Genomic DNA, 13,510 nt, shown 5'->3' with positions numbered 1-13,510 from the left:
GGACTTTTTCGCTTGTGAATTGTAGCACTTGTAACGATGTGTTTTTTCTTATTGTTGTTAAGAAACACAGTTGCTATAACATTGATTTTTCAAAAACACAACATATCAAAAGCACTGGCATGTTTAAATGTGTTTTTTAACCAAAGAATACTCTGCCAAAAAGTGTGTGTGAAGGGTAGCCTTACAGGAGCAGACAATGCCAAGTCAGAAGCAAACAGTGCAATAATGAAGATGTCTAGACCTGGGAAAGTGAACACACCCGTACACACACACAAGCACTAATACTGAGGACACAAGCAGAAGGCATTACTTGTGTTTATGTAAGAATGACATCCCTGCAGAACTCACACAGACCTGAACAGCCCAACAGACGAGGCGTGTGCTGGATTGAGCATTGTGGACAATAATGGAGGTTACATGGGAGAATATGGAACTACAGAAGCCCTGGGAATAAACATTTGAGGTAAGATATTACTAGCTATTGACCCCATTCTAAGCCTGGGTGGCGAGCATTTTTATTGATACATTTTTAATTTTACACCATTTATTGAATAACCTGTCTGAGAATTCGCATATACAGGGTCTTCAATAACATTGCGCCAGAGATCGCAGTATGTGCATGCACTGACTCTGGTGCTATTATATTGAAGTAATGTACTGCAACAGTGAAAGCGTACCTTTTAGAGGCTAAGTGCCCAAACTGCAACCAAAAACCCACTTATTTACTGCACAGTGCCAACACGGCAATCTAACCTGAATATTGAGGTTTTAGTTTAGAAAAAACAACTCATACAGAGAGCAGGCAGGAGCATCAGAGAGCAGGCAGAGGATAGACAGGAGCATCAGAGAGCAGGCAGAGGAAGCAGAGGATAGACAGGAGCATCAGAGAGCAGGCAGGGGCAGCAGAGGATAGACCGGAGCATCTGAGAGCAGGCAGGGGCAGCAGAGAGCAGACGGAAGCATCATAGAGCAGGCAGGGGCAGAAGGGAGTAGACAGAGCAGGCAGGGGCAGCAGAGAGTAGACAGGAGCATCAGAGAGCAGGCAGGGGCAGCACAGAGTAGATGGCAGCATCAGAGAGGAGGCAGGGGCAGCACAGTAGATGATAGCATCAGAGAGCAGGGAGGGAGCAGACGGGAGCATTAGAAAGCAGGCAGGGCAGCAAAGAACAGACACAAGCATCAGAGAGTAGGCAGGGGCAGCAGAGAACAGGCAGGAGCAGCAGAGAGCAAGCAAGGGCAGCAGAGAGTAGACGGAGCATCAAAGAGCAGCCAGCGACAGCAGAGAGTTGCTGGAGGCAGCAGAGCAGGCAGAAGCAAGGGTATCGGACTGTAGATATAATTATGCACCCTCATCCTGGTATATGCTCCCCCATCCAGGTATATGTCCCCATCCCCAGTCAGTGAATGTCAGACATACTGTATAAAGGTGGCCTTAAGAATAATGTAAAACCACTCTAAGGGTATGTGCACACGTTCAGAAATTTTCGCGTTTTTTGCCCCCCCAAAAAAACACTATAAAAACACACACATACGCATCCTATCATTTAGAATGCATTCCGCAATTTTTGTGCACATGATGCTCTTTTTTCCGCAAAAAAAATGCATTGCCGGAAAAGAAGCATCATGTTCATTATTTTTGCGGATTTTATGCGGATTTGCCATTGTTTTAGAGTGTCCAGAAAAAAAACGCAAAAAATCCGCAAAAAAAAAAAACGTGCAAAATCCGCGCAAAAAATGCATGCAGAATCCCTGCGGAAAACCTCAGGTTTATCGCAGGAAAATTCTGCATGCATTCCGGACGTGTGCACATACCCTTAAACTCTTGAAGGTAAAAAATAACCTTTGACATATAATATTGAAATGCTAGTCTATCAGATTCCACTACTTCAGAAGTGATCCTAGGTCATCCTTACATGGCAGTCCTTCACTACAAGCTAGAAAGACGTCTACCCATACAGACATAAATCCCATTGCAATGATTGGTCACCAATGGAACATAATGTGCTGCCATTAAATACAAGATATTAATTTAAATACTGTCAGCAAATGAACACCAAAACCATCAGCAGGGGTCTGGAGAAATGTCACAATAGTGAATTTTGACTAATTTGATCACTTTATTTAGTGTTTGGAGCTCATGTGGAAGAGCGTACATGAAGTTTGACTTAGGCTACTTTCACACTTGCGTCGTCTGGCCTCCGTCGCAATGCGTCATTTTGGGAAAAAAACGCATCCTGCAAATGTGCCCGCAGGATGCGTTTTTTTCCCATAGACTTGTATTTCTGATGGATCACGACGTATAGCCATACGTCGCGTCCATCGTGCACTGGATGCGTCGTGTTTTGGCGGACCGTCGTCACGAAAAAACGTTCAAGGGAACGTTTTTTCGTACGTCGGGTCCGCCATTTCCTACCGCGCATGCGTGGCCAGAACTCCACCTCCTCCTCCCCGGGACCTTAGAATGGGCAGTGGATGCATTGAAAAACTGCATTCGCTGCCCACGTTGTGCCGAATTTTCACAACGTCCGTCGGTACGTCGCGCTGACGCTTAGCGACGGCCCCGTACCGACGGAAGTGTGAAAGAGGCCATAACTTTAAAGTATGTTTATGGGGGTCTCAACAAAAGAAGGATCAGCCATTTGGAGTTTAAATGTCCAATGCCTTTGCTCTACCTGGAGATAGGAAACCACCAGGTATCTGGCAGCAGCTCACTCTGTTCTCCTCATACAGAACACTTGGCAGAGCCAATCATGTGTATATGGAAGGGTCAAGAATGATAGCAGTTGGCCAAGCGATTCAGCTGTTTGCTACCGGATGTGAATGACCGCATATAAAATGGACAGCTTGCCTCCACTTGGAAATTGGCGCTTACCTCTGACTCTGAGCTGTCCAACTCGGCAAGGGTTGGAGCTTTTAATAGCCTCCTCCGCTGTATTGCCATTTGCATGGGTCTTCCATTCACACCAGTGCGCTCCGCTAGATCTCCATTTAACACTGTGCGGTTTGGCTGCTTCCTTGAAACTTCAGGCGTTGAAACATCTGCATTTCCAAACAAAATGAAATGTAAATGGATTGAAACCAGGACATCCTATCCAGCTTACCCGTGACTTGGTTCTGTTGTGCAAGACATGTAATGTCATTCTACTATAATTAACCCAACATAGCATGGCTTGGTTGCCACATATATAATGGTCCTGCATCCTATTAGTACAGAAGCTCGGGGATCTCTAGTGAGGTTTACAGTAATATATTCTAACAAATATTGGCTTTTTAATTTATAAAAAATTGTCATGAAAGAATAAAAGAATAATAAATTAAATAATACATAAGTAGAGGCAGTGTGGTAACAGTTATGGGACACCAACTAAAAGACTTCTGCAGGCAACACCTGCTGCTGGGCATGTGGAGGGTGAGGACTTCTTTGGTGGACAAGAGTCAGCTCTGTAGCTGGATGATATAACTTGATAAATGTATCACGCCCAAAGGGAAAATGTGAGCATTCAGGCGGGTGCAGTTAACCCTAACTTTCCTGATATTTTGCACTTATTGTCCAGGACATTGCCATGTGAGAAACTGTTTGGCAAGGTCCTCGTTTTACAAGGCGGTTGGTTAGTATTGACCGTTTTAGTCAATGAAATGAAATCTTAGGGAGCCAAAAGTGACAAGCGTGTGAATATCATGACAAGTCTCCATCATTCTTCTAGACCCTATCAAGTAAGATCAGGGTTTTATGAGAATATTCTCGAATAGCTTGTGTAACTGATGCCACTTGGTAGGATGTCACTTTCTAAAACTTGTTACAAGCTGACATCAAAGCATTTATTACAATCTACATTTTGCCAGGTAGTTGGAAATCCTTCAGAACTATCCAAAGCAAATAGAGTAGAAAGCAGCAGGCCCACAATGTCAGCCAATGCCGAGCTCCAGTATTATAGGACACTATATCTTTTCAGATACATATCTGTTGATGTAACATACAATAGCAACAATGGCAGAAGGTAATGTTCACCATGGCAAAAAGATGACAATCACCCAGACCAGCTAATCAAAAGAAGAGCTGCGGATGCCGTCAGGTAGGAGGCGTATCTCAGGGCTCCCGCCTAGTAGTAACAGATCAGTGACAGAGCATCTCTTCACACCAGCGCTACTGGTGACTCCACAAGTGTTCGGCTGACAGATATCGCATGTGTCCAGCTTTAGAGTAAAGTTCACGTACAAAGGAAACACTTTTGCTGCTTAGCATACTATGCCAAGATTATTTATTTTTCCCACAGACTATATACAGCATTGTAGCATTGACCACATTTTGAACATTATGGAAACAAATCGACAGGAAACACTTCTGTACTGATCTAAATTCAATGACAAATGACACTGATTGATGACAGTTCATCACAGGAGAATCCAGCAGCCCAACATGAAGCTCATGGGCCCCAATGTAAAATATTCAACAGGGCCACCAACTATCACGGGCCATTATTTGTATTTGTCTTCTCATATGAGCCATGGGAACTGCAACCCCTGCACCCACCGTGTCCAAAGTCTCCTAATTCAGCACTCCAGAGAAGTAGGTCCCTGGGCATGTGTGCATCTCTCTGCATTGTTATTTATGAGACATAGGAAATCCTCAGCATTTTCCTAAAAGGGTTGGTCTACTTTTGGAGACAATTTTTTATTTTTTTTAGTCTAAAATGCACATATTTCGGGTTGAAATTTTTTGAAATTCAGTTTCATAAAAGAATTAGCCTGGTTTTGCTTTTACCGTTTTTTTTCCATGCACATTCAACTGTGATATGGCCTGTGGATATAAATTAACGAAAAAAACTAAGGCAAAAAAAGACTCTTCCATTGGACAGTTAGAAGGAACTCATCCTGAAGAAGCAGTAGTCAGTGCAACAAAAAGGCTATAGAATGTAAACATTGCACCATTTTTAATGAAATCCAAATAATTTTTAACCAAAGATATATGCATTTAGGGAAAAAAAAAACTTCCCAAAAGTGTTCAACCCCTTTATCTCCTATAAACTACAATGAATATAGCCATATGCCTGTGTTGCTACCTCGTCTCTGGAGTTCACAGATTCTCTTAGCAGGCGTGAGACCCAACGTGAAATCTCCACCTATTGGATATTTATAGCATAAGTATTGAATATTTCAGATGATACCCGTTTAAGCTTTAATGCATGCCTAAGGGGGTGGTACAATCCAACAATGTAGTGTTTGGATCCAAAAAAGCTGTGCACTCCTGGGGTACAGTGTTCGGGCAATTACTCTGTGCTCTTCGTACAAGGTAACATGCTATTGTAATCTTTGGCCATATTCAACCGGCAACTAAAAGAATCTCATAAAAGAAACCCACCGAGTAATTTCTTACATGGAGATGTTCATTTTTTTGCCAAGGGTTCAATAATTGAGAGCTCCAGAACAGAATATATAGTTTGCAATGGGAAAACTTTGCTCATGTACAAGTTCATCGTACCTTTATTAATGTAATGCTGAACATTCACAAACATCAGAACAAATAAAAACGAGTTATTAGTTCTGCAATTTGCATCACATCACCGCACAAATCACAAGACTGGGAGTAATCAGGTGAATGACGAGTGATCATAATGAATGACACAATGATTTACGTAATTTCTCTCATGGTCAGGAACAGTTTTAGAACCAATATTTTAAAGTACACAAACTAAATCAATGCATAAAATGCATCAGAAGCAGATACAGACAGCTGGGGGTCCCTGTGCAAGACTATGGGGCCCTTGTTATCCAGCATCCCTTTAGATAATGATTATACCTCTCTAACCATTCTCAAATTACGGTTAGCCATAAAATTCATTAGCTTGGGTGGAAGCCACTTGTAAGGTGAGAAGGTCGAGTGTCTTCTGGGTCCTGACATGTATGAAGATGCAGAAGATTCGTTCTGGCCATCGTTATACATCTGACACTATGTTAGTGGACTAGAAGGGCCAAATTCATTCATTTACTAGAGTTATGTCTTCATGGGCCAGTAGAAAAGCAGCCAGAACCTGCGTCCCTACTTTTGCATTGCACAGGCGTGTGCTCATAGTGGGAGTACCTGCGCACACAACCACTCCACGCTGTGTGGATGCTCCGCTACACTTAGGGATGTAGCTGGGACTGGGCAAAGATGACAGATTAATAAACTAAAGGTATGGGTAATTTAACAGGAGCCAAGTCCCCTATGTGATAAATGTAAAATGTGTTTTGACGATGACAGGTTTAGGCTATGTTGGTTTTGAAACCTAAGCACATTTTTGGTAGTATCAATCACAGAGCTGTTCCTCTTACGTGAAGTGCTCTAAAAGGGTTAAATTGTCTTTCCAATGCTCCAACATCTATGATGCACACATCTCAATATGTCATGTATATGCAGTAATTAGATAAGACCAGGGCGTTAGCCATCACTCCACACCAAGAAGGTAAGTAGGATTAGTAGTAACGTAAGTAGAATAACACCAAGGTGGTGAACCAGGTCCTTGTGTCTCACCAGCATCAATAGGGTTTTGTCTGAGCAGCTTCTTCCGAGTCTTGGTGCACATGAGATTACACTTGAAATCTTTATTCTCTTTAGCACTCTGTAAAGTGGTTTCGAGCTACCAGATACGTCTATGAGATAGCGACACTGAGCATTAGACTATGGGGAAACACTGGATCCAATATATCACACAGATCATCAGACCCAAGGTTCCTCATCTAATTTAGTAAGAGGTTTTTTTTATTATTATTTTTGCTGCAATTTTGATGCAATTGAGAGTACCGTGGCATCAAAAATAACTTCATTTAGATGCACAATTTAGCTCCTAAGGTCGGGTTCACACAGCTGTACTAGAACTCAGGCCAGCAGTCACTGGCGCAAATTGCAGATTTTCGTCCTCACAGGCAAGTCCACATGAAAAATCGTTAGTGTGCTGTCTGCTGTGCAGTACAAGGACCGAAAGCACATTCATCTGAACTTGTCCTTAGTAGAATTTTTTATTATTTTATTCCATTTATTTAGGCCTTTTTGTCCTACTGGGTGGACTCGGTATGACCACTTAGAATTGTAACCTTATATTCCAGTTCTAAAAAATGGCAAAATAAAAAATACCAATAACTACTATTTTCCTAATGTTAAGACTTACAGTACTGGAAAGGTTACATAAAGGTTTCAAAAAAATGTAACCATCCTGGAATAATGTGTCTCCTGCAAATTTCAATACAAAAGTTGTATTTCTGACCATGACAGAAACGGACCAGTCTGACAAAGGAGCACATGAAAGGGGGACACCAACATCCACAAGAACACGCCAGGTGCACATTTTACCTGACAAGTCAAAACTGTGAGACATGCTAAGGGGCCGCATTACTGGAAAAACAAAAATAGTCTGTTAGGACAAGGTAAAATACAGAACAGTTACATTTCAGATGACTTGATCTGCCCTGGATAACAGTATCTGAAATGTGGCAGAATTTAACAAATATGCCATAGAAATTCAACACCATATTAAAGACAAACAAGTTTTCTAGGAAAGGGCAGTATTGCAACGTTCAATAAGAGTCATATCTACTAAAGCAACAAAAAAATATACACACTAAAACAGGGTAAAGCCTTTAGCCGTTCTCATTTATCCATGTGCCTGGTGATGTGGTTAACGGCAGGGCTGGCGTCAGTACCCAGCGCACCCAGGCAAGTGCTGGGGCCCTGAACTAGCCACTGGGGACCCGAGCATGCCGTCGTGCTTTAAACTATTTGAAATACTTACATCTCCCTGTTCCTCCGCAGCTCCGCTCTCTTCCGCATCTTCTGATTCTGTGATGTCTCAGGGCAGAGGGCACAATGACGTCACAACAGCGCGCCCTCTGCACTGAGCAGTGCAGGGAGTCAGAAGATGATGCTGAAGAAACCAGAGCTACAGCTAGAAAGGATCGAGGAGATGGGAGTATATGATTATTTTTTTCTGTATGGAGCATTATATGGGGCTCATTGTTCTGTATGAGCATTATATGAGCTCCATTATGTATAGAGCATTATGTGGGGCCCATTATGTATAGAGCATTATATGGGGCCCATTCTGAGTAAAGCATTATGTGGGGCCCATTATTCTGAATGGAGCAATATATGGGGTCCATTATTCTGTATGGAGCACTATATGGGGCTCATTATACTATATGGAACAATATATAGGGTCATTATCCTGAATTGAGCAATATATGGGGTCCATTATACTGTATGGAGCACTATGTTGTGCGCATGATATACCGTATAGAGGACTATGTTGTGCCCATAATACTGTATGGAGGACTATACTGTCCGGTCTAAAATGAAAAGGGCACGTACTGTCCGCTGCGAGGATTCACCGGTTTCTGAGCTATTGTACAATTTACAATGTAATGTGAGCAATAAGTGAAATCTTTGGCATTGTACTATACCTACTGTATATTTCTCTGCATCATGAAACAAATCGTGGTATGTGTTAAAGGGGCCCACTAAGACTATTTTGCCTGGGGCCCATGAAAACCTGGAGCCGGTCCTGGTTAACGGTTCCCCATTGCAAATACTGTGACATGAACAGGCAAATTTACTTTGAATCACTCCAGTAGATATGCATTTTTAAAGTGTAGAAAAGTGTGGCTTTCTGGAAAATGCATACCTTTCATGAAGATGCTCAATAATATTTTTAATACTATTTTATAGGCGGATGCTAAGATCATATCGTGGTCATTCCCGGAGATGTGCACCATGGATGCTGCCTATCATTTTAACAAAGGTTGGATAAAGACAGGTTTAAAATATAGAATAAACATGATCAATTTGTGTCCCAATCTCATGCATAGCACTTTAAAAAATACATGAAAGAATATTAAATCTGTGATATCTAGTATCCCAGACAAAGAAGAGATCAAGAATAAAAACAAGTTTATTTAGACAATTCATAAAATATACAAATAAAATCACTAAAAGAAGGATACCACAAAGGGACTAATGGATCTGTTAGGAATTTTTACTTTTACAACAGATAGTTATCTGTTCTCTGTGGTTTTCGTGCAGATCTGGTCAGTCCCTCTGCAGATTATTCCTTATATATCCTATTGGTTTACTGGAAAGGGGCATAACATGGTGTGGACAGCTGTAATTACACAAGGAATATGATTTTTTTCATTGGCAATGTGCTATGGATTAATTCCTATGAGGTTTTCCTTATTTTTGGTTCTACAAACATGATCAGCTACACAGGAGTGGGAAGTCACTTTTGAGGTTTCCTTGCTTTAAGTGATTTTATTTGTATATTTTATGAATTGTCTAAATAAACATTGGAGTCTTTATTCTGGTCATACATCTCTTCTTTGTCTGGGATACTGGATATCACAGATTTAATAGGTTTAAGATAAAGGTAAAGGAAGACCTAGCTTAACCAATAACAGAGATCATGTAAAGAACATTTCTTAGCTAATGAACGATATAAATGCACAAACAAAGAAAGCAAAAAGATCATTCTAAACACAGTATGTAATACAAGAGTGTTGAGGCCTAGTACTGACCTAGTCTTCAAAGGGCACCTTTCATGGAATAGATTCTGGATTTTGTTTTTCTTCTGTGCCCGTCTCTTACAAAGTGATCCCCCCTCTACCCCGGCCGGTAATAAAGGAGCAAACTTGTCCATCAGCCAACTAGCCGTATGCCATAGAACTTCTCCGACATCAGAGGAGGTTAAGCAAAGATCCATATAAGTGTTCTGTGATATACACCCAGCCGGTTAAAGGGAAAACGTGCTGAGATCACAGTGAAATCGGGGAAAAGTAAGTGTGTATGCCCACCTATTGTGTGGACCTGGAAGGCTACACAGTCACCAAGTCAGAGATAATGAGATTGTCCTCATCTTTATCCATCAGTAATACATAATGTCATCAATCCCATACGTGTATGGTCGTCCCCTACCTCATTGCCAATGACTGAACTGGAACAGAAGTGTTCGCCGTACTACTACTACTAATAATAATAATAATAATAATAATAATAAAGACTCCTCTGTCTTATGGCTATAACACTTTAGGGAGTTGTGTAGCTCATATAAAAACCATCTCTGCATGTAAACAGGCCTTAAGGAATAGACAGTACACCCATTAAACAACTCTTTATAATAGGGAGTGTCCAACAACACCCGTGCTTTGGGTTTATTGGCCATCATACATCAAAGTCAGAGGCCTGATTATACCTTCACAGGAGATTAGATCGGTATTCCCTGAAACGTGCAATAACTAATTAAGGAGATACCAATTAAGAGGCAAGCCTAGCTCTGGCCTTCATCACTACGGTCACATTGACAAGCACCATTAAACATTCACTAAAGCAGGATTGTATACCGCTCACCTTCATGTATACAGGTCCCAGTTTCCAGGCGTGAACCTTCAGAATCTCCCAGCGGCCTGTCTATTACACTACCTACAGGTAATCAATATATCTACCTGATTAGAGTGTGGAAAGCGCAGACGGTGCAGGAATTTACAGCTAACCACACAAAACGGAAAGAAAATACTCTTCTGCAGATGGAAATGGGTAACTGGATAAGAGCCGCACTGCACATACGCAGTTATTACAGCTACCACTTCTATTTTGTTCGATGGCACCAAAACGAAACATTTAAAGGGGACCTGTCATATTGAAAATGGTATCTGATCTGCAGGCAGGATGGTATAAAGGACGAGGAGCTGATCAGGTTGATGCATTTTTGTGGGGAAAAATGTCAGCATAACTCGCACTTTATTCATTATAATCCCAGGTGTTTCCATATATGAGGCGGTCCTATTCAGTGATTGATAGTCTGTCCTGTATGACCGTGCATGCAGATAGCTGTCAATCACTGCGTAGGACCGCCCACTGGACTTGCATGCATATAAACACCAGGGATTTCAATGAATAAAATAAAAACTATACTGGATCTTTTAACATAAACCTATACATCATTCTGCTCAGCTTGTTCTCTACACCATGCTGTCCACAGATCGGACTGCACAGTCACCATGACAGCTTCCCTGTAAATCAGCTATATGGCCTTCATCTGCGTCAAAGAGGCAGTTTTTGTCACAATACACAAAGTGCTATTTTCGCCATCGCTCAACAGGGTCCGTAGTTAGTATTATAAATGGTTGCTGCTACGTAGTATATTTTTTCAATATTCATACACTAGTCAAACTGGTAAAATTTTATTAACTGGTACTAAATTGAAGGTAATGCCCTTAGTAACCAACCTGCCAACTCGATTGATTTATTCAAAATTTGTTTTTAAGGCGTTATTCCCATCTTCATAAATGGCTAATGTCAAATAATCCTTGTAAATTTTATAATTTACTGCTTGTTAAAATTTTCTTGAGATATCACTTTTTCTTTGGTTACAGCACGTTGCCTTGGATACAGACCATCGTTGCTAGACAGCAAAATATGTGCAGCGCTTACATGCTCTTTTCTATTGATCTTGTAATTTACATCTGGCCAAGATTGTAGACACTCGTGCACGAGTTATTATTGGATCAGTGGGCTGTATACTGCACATACAGATGGCAATGACAGAAAACACAGTGGTCTGAAAAAGGCCAAGTATGTCGGGAGAACTAGTGTATGACTAACGCCTTTCTAAAGGGTAAGGGCACCTTAGTCCGGCTTATCAGTAGGGAATGGCATCACTTCACATACGAAGAGCAGCATGGACTCCAAATATGGCCCCGGGTCTAAGGCATCTATTCAGTAACAGAGGTAGTTTACAATGTGAAACTGAGGGAAGGACTGTCTTTAAGCACCACATATACAGTCTGATGGCTTCACATATGCGGTTCTTTGTGCTTCTACTTTTATCAGCACTGGTTTGTGTTGAGAACAAAGAATAGACAGTAAAAGCCAAATAAGCTGTTATTGCCATTGTGAAGTCGGTCTATAAAGTCAACATAAAAGAGCAATGATGCAAAGAAATACACCGAAAATATTCACAGGAACAAAGCCTAACAAAGCTGAGAAGCAGAAAAAATGCATCTCCATATATAAATAGGTGTGAGTTGGGCTGCTAGCTCTGACACATAAACTAGAAATACTAATAAGTTAACACACCAACAATGCTAATATGTTGTGTAATATCGGCCTCATGTTGTTCTATAGAAGTAAAAGCATAAAGCTTATTAGTAGCTGTCTTCTAAGGCTAGGTTCACATTGCGTTAGGGCAATCCGTTTAGCGCTAGCGGATTGCGCTAACGCAAAGTATTTGTAGGGGCCGCGTTTAGGGGTCGCGCTAACGTCCCCGCTCTCACAGATCCCCGATCTACGAGAGCGGGGAACGGACCTCAGGCGCGCCGCGGATGCTGCAAGCAGCGTCCGAGGCGCGCCACAAAAGAATGGCACATCGCTAGCGCGAGCCGAAAAAGGCACGCGCTAGCGATGCGCTTCAGGCTGAAACAACATTGCTGTCAATGGGTGCGCTAACGGACCCGTTGCACGGCGTTAATTGCGACATTTTCGCCGTGCAACGCTGTCTGTTAGCGATCACCAACTAACGCAATGTGAACCTAGCCTAACATGAAAGGTATGTTTACAGGGTGGTCAGACATCAGTTGCCCCCACCAATAAGCTGTTAGACGCACATGCAGTGGCCAAATGTGAACAGTGTACTTGGCAGAACAGCACAGCTCTGTACACGGTGTAGTGGCCGCTCCCGGGTACTGCAGATCAGCTACTATTCACATAACGTGTAACAAGGTGTCTATTCCACGCCATCACACAGGTCTATGTGTATGCATAGACATTAGCCCCATCCTAATAAAAGGGGGAAAAGAAAGATGTTCCTGCAATCTTACCCAGCCGGCTATGCCTAAGTTCATCAGGAGACACAGGGCGAAGCTTTCTTTCCGATTTAATCTCCTCCAGCATCCGTTCATGCAGACTTCGTGGACGAGCTGGGGTAGGCTTCAATTTCCGAGCAGATACCTACAAAGTATAAAACTTTTCAGTACAATAAACTTAAAAGTAGTGCGGTGGAATGAGAACGCTGCCAAACAGTCCAAATACATACACACGGCGTACACCTATAGACTACCTCTCCTCCATAATTCTGGGGTAGCGCCACAAGTTTGGAAAGAATTCAATGAAACTTTCATGTGACTCGGAGTAATAGTTGCACAAGTGTGGATATTACGGTAAGTCATTTACCAAATATGTGGCCTACTTAAAAATTGACAGCAATATTTAGGTCACCAAATCTCAAAAATAAATTGGTGGAACATGCGAGGAACACTGCAGTCTTCTTACAGGGAGTCTGTCAGCATAAAATGACTGTTCAAACCAAGCACAGAAGTGTGTCTGTATATTTTGGAGGCGTTGGTAGAAAGTGAGAAAAGATCCTGCCCACCATCATAGGATTCCCATGTATTTCAGAGCACAGAGGGCGTCTATGCCTGGACGCAATCTGCCGTAAATGCCTTTATCACAGGCGCTGACTGTATCTTAACAGGGCATGGAGTCATACAA

General features: G+C 41.9%; 1 protein-coding gene across 6 annotated transcripts in view; it reads right to left on the bottom strand.

Moving 5' to 3' along the window:
• Positions 1–13,510, bottom strand: part of SPIRE1 (spire type actin nucleation factor 1) — a 230,589-nt gene that overhangs the window by 41,627 nt on the left and 175,452 nt on the right. For 4 of the 6 annotated variants that reach the window (XM_077270155.1, XM_077270158.1, XM_077270157.1 and 1 more), the window contains exons 8-10: positions 12,841–12,970; positions 7,328–7,369; positions 2,873–3,039 (exon numbers count right to left, since the gene is read on the bottom strand). In XM_077270155.1, the coding sequence (XP_077126270.1) occupies positions 2,873–3,039; positions 7,328–7,369; positions 12,841–12,970 (339 nt within the window). The remainder of the gene's footprint in view (positions 1–2,872; positions 3,040–7,327; positions 7,370–12,840; positions 12,971–13,510) is intronic. The other 2 variants (XM_077270156.1, XM_077270160.1) reach the window with 1 other exon arrangement.

The sequence above is a fragment of the Ranitomeya variabilis genome, chromosome 6 (genome assembly GCF_051348905.1).
Source record: "Ranitomeya variabilis isolate aRanVar5 chromosome 6, aRanVar5.hap1, whole genome shotgun sequence".
Classification (NCBI taxonomy): Eukaryota; Metazoa; Chordata; class Amphibia; order Anura; family Dendrobatidae; genus Ranitomeya; species Ranitomeya variabilis.
This window is presented reverse-complemented; position numbering and strand designations above follow the sequence as displayed.